The sequence below is a fragment of the Pseudorca crassidens genome, chromosome 11 (assembly GCF_039906515.1).
Source record: "Pseudorca crassidens isolate mPseCra1 chromosome 11, mPseCra1.hap1, whole genome shotgun sequence".
NCBI lineage: Eukaryota > Metazoa > Chordata > Mammalia > Artiodactyla > Delphinidae > Pseudorca > Pseudorca crassidens.
The window spans coordinates 90,279,429-90,293,299 of NC_090306.1; the positions used below are offsets into that span (position 1 = coordinate 90,279,429).

Below are 13,871 nucleotides of genomic sequence, written 5' to 3' on the forward strand. Positions count from 1 at the left end.
TCAAGCAATGACCTATAAATAAACCTGCTAATAATCAATCAAAACTATGCCCCCAGGCCTAAGAGGGAGTCCGTCTTGGTTTTAGAATTGGAAAAAAATAGTCTTAAAATTGAACACTTACCCATCTTTCTAATCCTGAATACTGCATGTTAATAACATACATCGTTCAAAGTTACTAAATTCTCAGAAAGCAACCACTCTGGAAAAGTCATAACAAAGCTCAAGTGTTTATTAAGAATTAAAAATACTGTAAATAAGCCATACAGTTCATTTCACAGTAAACTAAACAAACCTTTTTTTTCCTTTTTCTTTTCCTTTTTTTTTTCTTTTTTCTTTTTTAAAGGGCAAGACAGCCATTAAAGGACGGTACAGCTCAAAGGAGAAGGGAAACAGCAAACAGCTACAGAAAATGCACGTGTTCCTCACTGATGAATGGGGTCTGCTGACAGCAAACCTCTTCAGGGACATCGCAGTAAAATGAAGATGTGTCCTCCATTCCCCAGGGAGGCAGCCCATGCCTTTATGAGCAGCTCTCATAATACATTTCTTTAACGAATCCAAGGATTCCCTTTTCAGGAATTCTAAACCCTTACTCTAAACACATTATTTGGGGACCCTACCAAGAGGCGACATAGGTCGGCCACAGGGGACTCTGGGCGGGTTGTGCCTTCACATTCTGAACCGTCTGGATTCTTTTGCATAGTTATCATTGAGATGGAGAAATGGTTCAGGAATGGAAAAGACACGTACCCCACAGACCACCAAGCAGCTGATTCTTTTCAACTAAAGATGGAGGGGCTTGTCCCCCTCCCAATTCAGAGCTGCCATTTATGAACTGTAACCAGTTTAAAGTGGAAGACAAGAAGTGAGTGACATCTCATGAAAACCTTGGCCAAAAGTACTAAAAAAAAAAAAAAAGTGAAATGAATTTTCCTTAAAGACAATTAGAAAAAAAAATACCTCCTCCCCCTTTTTTTGTTACTTGAAATCCTCCAGCCAGGCAGGGTTTTTGAGGTTAATCTGCTTCCGTTTATCCTCGGTTGCAGCCACTACGGTTCTTCCCTGACACTAGGGAGAAACATCCCTTCTAGAAGGCACCTCTGATGCACAGGGGCTGGGCCTTCGGGAAACCCAACCAAAGCAGAAGCAGAAGGCCTGCGCAACCGATAGCGCGTGGTAACCATCGTAAATAAATTAAACGGGCACAGAAACACAGAAAGCCCCAGTGATCCTGGTGGTGTGGCCGGCTCTTCGGGAGGGACCAGGCCCTGGGGGGAGGGGCGCGGGAGCGAACAACACATTTTTTGGTCGTGAGAAACTGGACTCGCCATCCGCGCCCTGCCCACGCAATCCATTTAGACTTTCTCGTGAATCTTTTCCACTTTCACAAACAACCTATCCAGGTCATTCCTCAGGTCCTCTAGCAAACTTTTGGCTGACTCCAAGTTGTTCTCGTTGGTCTCAATCTTCACTGAGTACGCGACCAAACTGTCCACGGCAGTCCTGAGCATTTTCAAGTCCGACTCCACCTGGCCCACGGAAGCTCTGAGGTTGTCCAGAGAGGAGAGTCTGTCCAGCAGGTCCTGGGGGGGCGCGGCGGCAGCGTCGCGGGTGAGCAGTGTGCGGACCTGCTCCTGCACCTTCTGCAGCGCCTCCACGGCGCCGGGAAGCTCGGCCATGCGACGCTTCAGTTCGTCCACGTCTCCGACCAGGGAGAGCTGGGCCTCACCGAGGCCGCGCACCCTGCCCGCCAGGCCACCGGCGTCGGCGTCAACGTCTGCGTCGTGGGCGGGGCCCAGGCTGGCCACGCGCTCCTGCAGGTCCGCCAGGTGCCGCGCCTGCTCCTCGCTCTGCGAGCGCAGCGCCTCCACCGTCTCGCGGTGGTGCTCCCAGGCCGCCCGCGCCGCCTGCACCCCATCTTCCACGCTCTGCAGCCGCGAGTCCAAGCCCTGGCTCTCCTTCTGAAGCGTTTCGAAGGCCTCGGAGGGTCTGAAGACCCCGTCTTCTTCCGGCCTGAGGGGTGCGGCCTTCAGCTGGCCGAGCTCCTCCTCGAGTCTCCGGATCTCCTCGGGCAGGCGGGCGGCCGACTCCTCCGCCCGGAGGACCTTCTCCATGAGCGCCTGCAGGGTGTGGTGCTCCGAATCGGCCGCCTCCTTGAACCTCTGCTGCTCCTGTTTGAGGCTCACCAGCTCTTTGACCTCCGTGTAGACATCAGACTCCATGGTCTGGACTGTGCTTCTCAGGGCCTCAATGTCCTTCTCTTTGGACTTAACCGAGATTTGTATTTCCTTCACTGCTTCCCTCAAGGCTTTCAAATCCTGCTTGTATCCCTCCGAGTCTTCCAGAGAGGTGACCTTGGCCTTCACGTCGTTTATTTCCTTCTGGCTCCTCTTCTGGACCTCGGTGAAGATGGCGATGTTGTCGTTGATGGACTTGGTGAGCTCGGTCAGCCTTTCCTCCACCGTGTTCTCCAGGGATGTGAAGTCCCGCTCCCGGGCGTCCTTGACCACGTGGATCCCATCTGAGAGGTCTTTGAGGATCTCATTCTGGAGTTTTTGCAGAACTTCACTGATGCGGTTGATCTCGCTCTCCCCTTGCTTCACGGCTTTCTCTGTGAGATCTTGTTTATGTTGGGAGCTTCTCACGAAGGACTCAAAAGTCCCGAACGTGGCTTGCAGAGACTGCACCTGTAACCAAAATCCAGATGTTAACCACGGAGAAGAGCTGATGGGTTTTATGCAATTCAGTTGTATTTCTTTTCATTTGCCCAGCTTACAGGTCCCTCCTCTTCCAGAATAGTACCATAATTTTTCCTTTAGGGAACCATCCTTGCACATAGCCCATGTGGTTTGGGGGACCAACCCCAAGGCCAGCTCCAAATGCTCCAGGCCTGACCAATCAATGCTTTCTGTCCACCCACTTCCCACCCGCTCCTGGAACCACAGTGATTAGCCCGTGGATGGGCATGTGGCCTAAACCAGACCAACAAATCGATTCCAAGACTTCTCTTAAAACTATTGGGAAGGGAAACCGCTTTCTACTGGGATTGCTACCCATAGGATGAGGGAGGCCTGGAACAGCTCAGACCAGCACATGACCAACACCTGCCTACAAATCCAGCCAGCACAGAGGGAAGCAGAACTAAGAGATGGCAAGGTCAAGTTCTGAAGACACAATTTAAATCTCTGGATACAGCTATACTGGAGGAACCTACTCTGGAACTTTTTTGTTTGAGCCAATAAATTCTTTCCCTTCCTCCATCTCTGTTTATGCCAGTTTAAGCTGAATTTTTAGCTCTTGCAACTGAAAGAGTCTCAAGTTTTTCTAGAAACAAAGCTGAGGCACATGGGAGACACTGGGCAGGGAGGCAAGAGACAAGGTTCAGGTCTCTGCTCACCGCCTATAGCTGTGTGGCCCCGAACAAATCACTGTCCTCACCTGAAAATGTGACCAGTGGACGGTGACCCTTAGCATTTTCTGGCTTTGTGAACACACTATGATCCTATTTGCCACTACACCTTCATTCGAAATAAATTCTACCCTAAACAGGGTCTGACCTGGAAACCACCCCCGGGAGCAGGTTTAATGCACTGAGAGGCTGAGTATGACGATTAATGGTCTGGGCTTCATCCTGATGTGGCACATGGTACCACCTAAAATGCTTTCTTGCCAAAAAAAAAGAGAGAGAAGAAAAGAGAATCCAAATCTGTCAAGTTTCTAGCTCTAACCACCAATTCACAGAAAACATACAAGAGTGAAACATGCCATGAGGATACAGTCAAATCCACAATGTAGAAAATTCTGCAGGACAAATAATCAGGATCTTCAACAAATAAATGGCATATTTAAAGGAGGAAATATAAGAAACTATTACAGATTAAAAGAAACTTAAGAGATTTCTCAATTAAATGCAATGTGTGGACTTATATGGATCCTGCTTCAAACACACCAACTGTAAAAGAGACATATTTTTGAGAAAGTCAGGGAATCTGATTTTGGACTGGGTATCAGGTGATAATCAAGAACTACTGTTAACTTTGTTAGGTGTAATATACTGTGTTTTGCCAAAAGAAACAAGCAAAGGAGAGGGAAAGGAAAGAACAGAAAGGAACTCTTTATTTGTTAGAAATAAATCCCAGAATACTTTGGGTCAACTAATGTGTCAGTCAAAATTAAAATTAGATCACTATCCACGGGGTCTGCCAGGGCAACAAGGGCCCTTCAGAGGGTCTAGAATTGAACTGACGATATTTTCTGAAGCCCTGCACCCACTTGTGCCCACTGACTCTTCCAGGGAAGGACAGGCCAGCTTCTCTGCCCATGCTCACGCCGTTCAGCAGACCTGGGCCATTTCCCAATACTGAGAGCATCAGAGCATCTGAGAACAGGACAACCAGGTGTGCATCCAACACGGTGGTGGAATAGAGTGCTTCAGACCCATACTGTTCCACCTCCAGCCCAAAAAGAGCACAAAAAAATGGGAGGAGGAAGGGCTGGTGAGGGGATGAAATTAAAATAGCAAAAAATTGATAATTATTGAAAATAGTGTTCCCTATATTGATCTCTTCTTTTGTTTATGCTTGAACATTTCCATGATGGACAGCTAAAAAAAATAAAATAGCATGGGTTCTGGAACCAGACTGCCCATGTTCAAATCCTAGCTTGGACACTTCCTATCTGCGTGATCTTGGGCAAGTTATTTAGCATATCTGTGCCTTGGTTTCCTAACCCACAGGATGGAAACAAAGATAGTACTGTACCTAAGTCATAGGCTTGTCTTGTGAGGATTAAGTGAGCTTAATCCACTTTACGTATTAATATGTAAAGTGCTTAAATTGTGCCTAACACATAATGATCAATAAACAGTAACTGTCACCTTCGTTATCATTTAATCTTTCTTCTGGAGTAGCTCAGAAGTCTGGAGATTCCTAGCCCACCCTTGGCCCAATGCCAAAGGGCAAATGCTATAGGTATGTGAACAGGACCCCGGGCTCTAGTTCCAGCACCAGCTCTGTGCACACAAGTAAGTCACACTCATATTCCAAGTCCCGAGCTCCTCATCTATTAACAAATAGGTTTCTAAAGTCCTTCTGGCTTCCACCGGTTTGTGATTTTAAGATAGATTAGAATAAGATTCTCAAGGACTCCAGAATACTAGACGATTTCCCTGCTTAACCAAATATAACCTAGAGCTCAACTCTGAAATTAGGTTATTCAATGACAGAACCTGCCTGTTCTGAGCACAGCATTCAGAACAAAGGTTTGAACAGGTAGGCACACTACCTGCAACATGGCAGGCGTTCATCACTGTTTTCTGAATGAATCAAAGAATGAACGCATTTACAGAGAAAGGCCTGACGAAGACGGAGCTGGTCCATTTCCCCCGACCCCTGACTGTCACTCCTAACCTGGGCTGGCTCTTTACAAATGGCTAGGAAGGGGACTAGATCAGAAATTATGGATGAAACCGAACAAATCAACCCGTGACACTGAAAAGAGCACAAAAAGTGTCTCCCTATGATGGTGTGAGCTGTTCACCTTCACATGCAAAGACCTCATTATAATCAATATGCAGGGGACTTCCCTGGTGGCACAGTGTATAAGACTCCACGCTCCCAATGCAGGGGGCCCAGGTTCGATCCCTGGCCAGGGAACTAGATCCCACATGCAGGCCACAACTATGGAGCCAGCGAGCCACAACTAAGGAGCTGGCAAGCCGCAACTAAGGCGCCCACGAGCCACAACTAACACCCAGTGCAACCAAATAAATATTAAAAAAAAATAATTATCAATATGCAGTGGATACATGTTTCCCCAACATATGGGGGATACCCACTAAGTAGTGGACAAGATGCCAGAGCAAAGTAACGCTAAGACAGGTTCCCTGTCATCAAGGAGCTCACAGCAGGGGGTAGGAGAAGAGAACAGTGGTGGCTCACATTCAACAGGACACTTGATGTACACCAATGATTATGCAGAGCACTTCAGAGACATCATCCCAATCCACCCTGATAATAATCTCATGAGTTGGTAGCTCCTATTAATCCCCATTTTACAAAGCAGAAGCCTGGGAAGTGGTAGAGCTGAGCATCAAAATCCAAGAATGTCTGACTTTAGAACCTGCGCTCAGCCTCCAGTGATACGCTCAGGCAGAAGCATGTCCAAAGTGCACTGAGTGCCTGGAGGAGATGCTGCCTCAGCCTCAAGCCTTGACTCCTAGCCCAGAGTCAAGATGAGAAAACAAAGAAATACGACCAGAGAACTCACTCGTCCACAAATAGCTTTTAGTCTCATTAAACTGTCCCCACCAGGCCTAAGCCTACTCCTATACTCTACGCCACCCTGAATCTGCCAGAGCAACCTAGGCCCTTCAGAGGGCCTAGAGCTGAACTACCAACATTTTCTGAAGCCCTGCACCCACGTGTGCCTGCTTAATCTTCAGGATAAGAACAGACCAGGCTCTTGGCCCATTCAGCAGACCTGGGCCGTGTCCCAATACCGAGAGCATCTGAGAACAAGAGAGACCAGGTGGGCACCCAAAAGGGCAGTGGAGTAGCATGTTTCAGAGTCACACTGCTCTGACTCCACCGCTGAGGGTCTGCACGTCCCTGAATGAGTAACACAACCACTCCAGGCTCAACTGGCCCATCTACGAAATGGTGCTAACGCCTCAGAGGGTGGCTGGGAATGCCTGACCCACAGTGAAGACTAATTATGAACAAAATAATACAGTAAGAATATGTCCCTGCGAAGAAGCAAACCCCAGCCCCCAACAAACCTCACAGAGAGGGCTGTGAGAGGCTCAGACTTAGGTTGTCAGACGGCCCATCCATCACTACGCACTCCTCAATGCAGAATAACATTTCCTGGCCACCCCGGAGGTGCAGAGGGAAGTGGCCACACACTGTGGAAGATCCTGTGTGCCAAATGCCCCCGTTCTGGGCATGTTCTGAGTTCCAAGTCAATGAAGTAAGCATTAATTGAACACCTACTAGGTAGCAGGAGCAGGCAAGGCATGGGAAAAACAGCACAATGAACAAGCGACTAGTTAAGAGTGTTCTAGGAGTTCACTGCGGTTTGAGTCCTAGCCCTGCCACTTGCTAGGTGTGTAACCACGCAGAGTTCCTTAGCCTCCTTGTAGCTCACTTTTCTCATCTGTGAAAGGGGGATCATAACAGTCCGTACCTGTTGGGCTTGTGACAGTCAAAAGAGATGAGTGCACAGTAAATGTGAGGCATTAATTATTAGCTTGATTACGCCACTAAATTAAAAGAAAGGTCATGATTTCAATGGTTTACAGCCAGGTGGACTCTTAAAAATCTGGACAGAGCCCTCCCCTTAATGTGGACATGGGAAACCTGAGTCCCCGAAAGGAAAGGACTCTGTACAAAGCTGTGATGGAGGAGGGGTGGGAACCTGAAAGGAGAATAAGGGAGGGGCAGGGAGGAAGCAGAGAGAATAAAGTTCAATTTTTTCCACCTCAGTTCAAGACCTCCACCATCTTGGCCTCGACCTCCCCCTCCCCCTCACAGCTTCCTACATGTTCCTCTGCTACAGGCAGGGTAGCCACGTGCTGTCCCCCAAACAAACCTGTCTGTTCTTCACTCCTTCTCTCAACAGTTATCCATTACCATCTAGATCTAGACTGGCACTACCCTGGCCACCAGGATACGGGCCTGGGCAAACTCCACCCTCTCTCTCTTCTGAACTCGCACAGCAGTTACCCTCAACTGAAACCCACCTGTGCGCTGCTTCACAAATAGGATTTGTCTTCTGCACCTTCGCACCCTCCACAGGGCCTACGAGGAGCCATATGACCATAGACTTCACCAAATATTATGACTGATTGGTTAAGTGGGTGGATCGAAGAGAGGAAACTGAGAGGCTAGTGATTATACTCCAGCAGTATGTCTACTTTTTAAGAATGATTTGACATTCAGGATAGGAAAAGCAGCACTGCCTACTTAATTCCCTTCGAAAAAGTCACCTCCCTTGGTCTGCAGCATGGAGATGACTCACTCTAGTCCCTCTGCCAGTCTTAAGAGGAAATTCCTAGTCCTGCATATTCCACACAAGTCGATAGAAACTTGGCAGGGCAGGCAGCATGCTGGGAAAAGAAGGCAGCAGTTCCGGGCTCAGAAGTGGTGGCGGGATTTTTTGTTTCGATCATGCAACCAACTCTCATTGAGCAATGACATTAGGGGAGGACGCAGGAATGAGGCTGAGGGAGCTGCACTTGGTGTAGGAAAAAAACAGAAAGGGTGGAACCTAAGCAACTTCGTGTGGAAAGGGAGGTCCATCCATACCTGAAATAGGCCCCTGTGGACCCTGCACTCCGCAGTGGCCTAGACACTGTCATGCAGTCTGCCATTCAAGAGCTGGGGTCTTAATCAATTCACTTGATCTCTGAACCTCAATTTTCTGATCTGGAAAATGGAGTCAAAACTGCCAGTCCTCCCTCCCAGGGCTCCCATGAGAATTAGATAATAAGTGAGTAAGCCTTCTAAACACCATATAAATGTGGTATTATTCACCAGTATGACCTAGTATTTTTGGCTTTTCCTTTCCTCTAAAGCTGAAATATGCTACTTCCAAGGCCCACATAGGTACACTGGTCCAATAAAGGGCAAGGAGCCTAAAGAGATGAGCTATTTCATTAGAACTACACAAATGAGTAAGACTACTAGCTTTTCTTTCCCCAGGCTCCAGGTCTATTGAAATCTGGCTCAGATGTCTCCCACTGGGAGAGCAGAGGTGCGGCCTTGCCCGAGGCTTCCAGGGATGCGCTGGCTTCCCTTCCAACCTCCTCTTCAGACAACTCTGCCCATTCAGCGATTCCTAATCCAAAAAGAATGGGCTTCCCAGAGCCTGCCGGCTTCCTTACAGGTCACCGCTAATGTCCTGTGACAGGCCCTTGGCCCACCCTCCCGGGCCGGCCAGACCATCCTCGAAGCGGTCCATCCCTCGGGGCCGATTCCTCCGCGGCCATTAACAAAGAGGGTCTGGGGACTGCTTTGGAACTAAGGGGCCGGGGCGGGGGCACCCCGGGCCGCTGACGGGCCTAGGCCAGAAAGGGGCCCGGCCGGGAGGGCACGAGGGGGCCCGGCCGTGGGTGCGTGGGCAAGACGCCGGGCGCACGGCGTTTGGGGGTCCGGGGTACCCACCTTCTGCTCGACGCCCTGCAAGCCCTGACCCAGCTCCTCCCTCTGCCGGGAGAAGTCCTGGTGGCTTCGCTGGACCTGCTGGACCTCCTCCAGGACGTTGTGGACACACCAGCCCGAGAAGGCGGCCGCCGCCACCAGGGCGAGGTAGAAGAGAAAGTTGAGCACCCGGCCGAGCCTGCGCGAGCAGGACGCGGAGGACGAGGCGGCGGCGGCGGCGGCAGCGGCGGAGGACTTGCCTCCGCGGTGGCCGCCCTTGCCGTGCGCTTGGTTCTGCGGATGCTGCTGCGGCTGCTGCTGCGGGTGCGGCGCGGGCGGCGGCGGCGGGTGTTGCTGCGGCGCCGGCGGCGGCTTCTTCGCCACGTCATCCGCGCCGCCCGACGGGTGGGCGCCCTTCTCCGAGGGACTCGCGGCGCCGTGGCCGCCCTTGGAGCCCCTTTGTTTGGCCGAGGGCATGGCGGGCGCGGCGGCGAGTGAAGCCGCGGGCTGCGAGGCGAGCGAGCGGGGCGCGCGGCCCAGGAAACTTCCTCGGGTTCCCCCGGGGCTGGGCGAGCGGCACGCGGGCGCTGCTGGCGTCGGAGCGGCAGGGAGAGAGAGAGAGCGAACGGGCGGGCGAGGAAGGAGGCCGGGCGAGCGAGGAAGGAGGAGGGGGCCTGCCGCCGCCGCCGCGGCGCCGATCCCGCCTCCCGGGAAGGGAGGCCGGCAGAGCAGAGCCGGGAGCGCCTGCCACGCACGCTGGGGCCGGCGGGCGGCCCCTCCCCCTGCCGCCACGACCCCAAAAAGGGAGGGCCGAGCGCGGGGCGGCTCCGCAGGGTCTAGGGGGCTGGACCAAGTCGGGGGGAGGGGACGGTCGAGGGAAAGGTGGCGGCCGAGCGGGGTCTACGGGAGCCGGGGTGGGATGGGGGTGGCCGAAGGGAGAGGGACGGCCCAGCAGGGTCCGGGGGTCGGGGGTTGGGGGTTCGGCGGAGGGGAGGGTGGTGGCCGAGCGCGGTCTACTGGGGCCCGGTGGGGGCGGGGGGGCGAGGGTGGTGTCCCAGCAGGGTCACCGGAGGTCGGGGCAGGCGGCTGAGGTGGGGGGGGGGCAGGAGGCAGCCGAGGTGGGGAGCGACCGGGCTGGGTCAACGGAGGCGGGAACCGGCGCCGAGTGACCGAAGGGAGTGGGCGGAGGGCTGGGTCGACTGGGACTGGGACTGGCGACTGAGCTGAGGCCCCGGGGGCCCCGGGGATAGGCGGCCGAGACGGGGGTGGCCAGGCGGAGCGGAGAGCCGGGGAAGACCCGGTGCAGTGGGCCACGTGGGAGCCCCGCTCCTTTATGGACCTGTGCGGAGAGAGGAAATGAAGGGGGGCGCCCCAGGAGCCCTGCCCCTGGGAGTGGGAGCAAAGGGGCGGGAACACCCCCCCATTCCTTTCTGCGGGGTGTTGGGGAAATCCCCACCCCCCTTCCCCCATCCCACCCGCCAAGCCTCCGGTGGTTGGACCTTGTCCCTTTCCTGGGGTTTGAAGGCGGAGGCAGAAAGGGCTTTCTGAAAACCAGTTGGCTCCAGGGGCATGTTTAAGGGAAGTTAACCAAAGATTCTCGGACTGCGTGAAGACTTGAAGAGAAGACTTGAGCGGCCCACTTAGCCCAGCCAGTCCGCCGTCGACGCTGTTGAGTTTTTTCTGAAGGCCCTTCAGCTCAATTTTCTCTTTGGGGGCCCACGCTCTGGCGTCAGCCCCTACCACGGACAGGCTCTGGGCTGCACGCTGGGAAACCAGCAGCCTCTGCAATGAGAGGGAAGCAGATCAGGGTCACCCCTACTTTGGTAGAAGGAAATATAATAATGCCAGGCTCTATGCTTAGCAACTTACATATATAGTCTCCAGACTTCACTGATAGCTTCTAAGGTAGGAATTATTTTACCCACTTTATAGGAAGGAAACTGAGGCTGAGCCCCGCCCCAACTGATTGGCGCAAGGTCTCACACACCGTGATTTGAACCGTGATCTGCTCCTTTCAGAGCCTGTGCCCTTTAATGGGCCCTAGAGAAATTAAGCAATTTGCCCACTCTCAATAAGGCTAGTTAGTGCTGTGGCAGGGACAGAGCTCCACTCTACAAGCTACTTTACTCCTGAATCTGGTGTCTGTGTGTGCTTGTGCGTTAGGAACCCTGTTTCTTCTGCCTGGAAACTTCTCCCAATTCCTTCTTTTTAAAAACATATTCCCGGGGTTCCCTGGTGGCACAGTGGTTAAGAATCCGCCTGCCAATGCAGGGGACACGGGTTCGAGCCCTGGTCCAGGAAGATCCCACATGCCAAGGAGCTACTAAGCCCATGCGCCACAACTACTGAGCCTGCGCTCTAGAGCCCGCGAGCCACAACTACTGAGCCTGCGCTCTAGGGCCCGTGCTCCGCAACAAGAGAAGCCACCACAATGAGAAACCCACTCGCCGCAACTAGAGAAAGCCCACTCACAGTAACGACCCACTGCAGTCAAAGTATAAATAAATAATTTTTTTTTAAAAAAGACGCTTTTAAAAGTCACTCGTGAATGAATGAACACATGTGCCTGCCCTCAAGGGGCCTGCATTACATTTGGAGAAATGTGCGAAAACATTTCAAAGACTAAATTGTGTAGTTGAGAATATAAATGTAAAGGGAACTTGGAAAGCAAACCATTGGGCAGCATGTGGGGAAGTCTGAGGCGGATAGTTCTTGAGCAAAGCCTTGAAGAATGGATTTGCATAGGAGGAGCAGGGGGGATATTTCTGTGGCGGAAATGGGGTGAGCCCAGGATACCTGTCTGACACAAAGGGTGTGAGCTGCGATTAGGAAAGAGAGAGTTGAGCTGGGTGGAGTGGGTCCAGATTGCAGAGGTTCACAGAAGCCAGCCAGCCAGGCGAAGAGTCGCTATTCGTGTGGGAGGCCAGAGTAGATTATAGCAGGTTCTGGACTGGAAATATAATCATTTGCCCCAGACAGAGAGGAACGTTCCCACTCCTGCTAAATACCAGGAGCTCTTGTAGAAAACGCCTAGCTCTGGGCCTACAGCTCTGACCTAGGAGAGGGGAAAGGAGATGGCAGAGGAAATCAGAAAACTAACTCATCCATGAAGCTGCTAGAAGAACCTTGTTTAAAAACTTCAGCTAGGGCTTCCCTGGTGGTGCAGTGGTTGAGAATCCACCTGCCAGTGCGGGGGACACGGGTTCGAGCCCTGGTCCCGGAAGATCCCACATGCCGCAGAGCAAGTAAGCCCGTGCACCACAAGTACTGAGCCTGCACTCTAGAGCCTGTGAGCCACAACTACTGAAGCCCGCGAGCCTGGAGCCCGTGCTCCACAGCAAGAGAAGCCACTGCAATGAGAAGCCCGCGCACCGCAACGAAGAGTAGACCCCCACCCACCGCAACTAGAGAAAGCCTGTGCACAGAAACAAAGACCCAGTGCAGCCAAAAATAAATAAATAAAATTAAAAAAAAAAAAAACAATTTCAGCTGAATTCAGATTGTGTTTCAAAATCTCTAGTGCAAAAAAAGTAACTATCCTCCTTCAAGCAGTCATCCGTGTTAGGGCAGAGGTAGTGATAACTTGCAAAGCAGCTTTGGGGGCCCAGACAAGCTCTGGCCTGGGAAGCAGGTGCCCTGCTTTTTAGCCTTAGTTCTGCCACCAAACTAACTCTGTGACCTTGAGAAGTGTACTTAACCTCCTCTCTGGATTTCAAGGTCACCACTTCTGTATCTCTAAAGGCCTTTCTTATTATTAATCTATTTCTTAGAGAAAATAGTCATCTGATTATTATGAGAAATAATTAAATTTTTAAAAGTTGATTCAGAACATAGGCCAGATATAAGAATGACAGGTTTCTCAACTTTCTGCCTCTACTAAGCCCTGGAAGAATGAAGGGAGGGGGGAACGCACTGTGACTATCATTAGTGTTTCCCTCTTGCCCTTTTCCTTTGGGAGGTAGTGAAATATAATGGTTAAGACACAGGCTCTGGGATAGACTGACACGTTCAAATTCAGCTCCATGACTGACTGGGGAATGTGACCTCTCTGAACCTCTGTGTCTTCATCTGTGAGATAGGGGTAATAAAACCTACTTCACCTGGTTGTTGTGAGGGTTAAATGAGAGATACCATGTGATACCGGGCCCATAGCAGGGCTCAGTGAATAAAGGGTAGTTATACAATTTGCAGAGTCACTGAAAGTCTAGCTGTACAGAGCTTCTATGTCTAGATTCCAACGATTTTCTTTCATCATTATTTCTTGGCACTCCCAGCACCATATGCGGCTTATAGACCACAGGCTTTACGTGTTTAACTTGAAAAAGCAGCACTGTTTCCCCCTGGAGTGTGGTTCCACTGTGGTGTTCGGCTACACCCAGAGAAGGAGGTTGGTAAGTAGTCGTGGAAGCGCACCTTCTAGGGCAGGAAGGCTCCAACGGTTCTTCTTGGAGATTACCATTCTTCTACCCCATTTTCTGAGTCAGCACAACAAGCATTTAAAGGAAGTTCCCTTCTTTTCCTCCTGATTTCTTCTCTTCTATCCCTTTTCCATTTCATCCTCCCTAAAGTGTGTTCGATGGTCAGGAATGCAGGTGGAAAAGAGAAGGAGCCAGAGACATCTCTTCCTTTCCCCCAGCTTATGCAAAGATGCTTCTGAACACCCTTGAACGACATGGATCTTAAACTACATGGAGCTTTGTAAGCCTGCAGCCCTCTTGGTTATCTGCATTT

At 51.4% G+C, this 13,871-nt stretch overlaps 1 protein-coding gene across 1 annotated transcript; it reads right to left on the reverse strand.

Moving 5' to 3' along the window:
* Positions 1–208: 208 nt before the first annotated feature.
* Positions 209–9,742, reverse strand: CKAP4 (cytoskeleton associated protein 4). The gene is made up of 2 exons (XM_067697827.1): positions 9,165–9,742; positions 209–2,687 (listed from the first exon to the last, which is right to left on the reverse strand). The coding sequence occupies exons 1-2, from the start codon at positions 9,615–9,617 to the stop codon at positions 1,356–1,358; spliced, it is 1,785 nt and encodes a 594-aa protein (XP_067553928.1). The 5' UTR covers positions 9,618–9,742; the 3' UTR covers positions 209–1,355.
* Positions 9,743–13,871: the final 4,129 nt, after the last annotated feature.

Coding starts and splice junctions, on each gene's coding strand:
- CKAP4 (XM_067697827.1), bottom strand. CDS start 9,617: ATGCCCTCGGCCAAACAAAGGGGCTCCAAGGGCGGCCACGGCGCCGCG. Junction 2,688..9,164: donor TGCAGGGCGTCGAGCAGAAG/GTGGGTACCCCG, acceptor TTTTGGTTACAG/GTGCAGTCTCTGCAAGCCAC.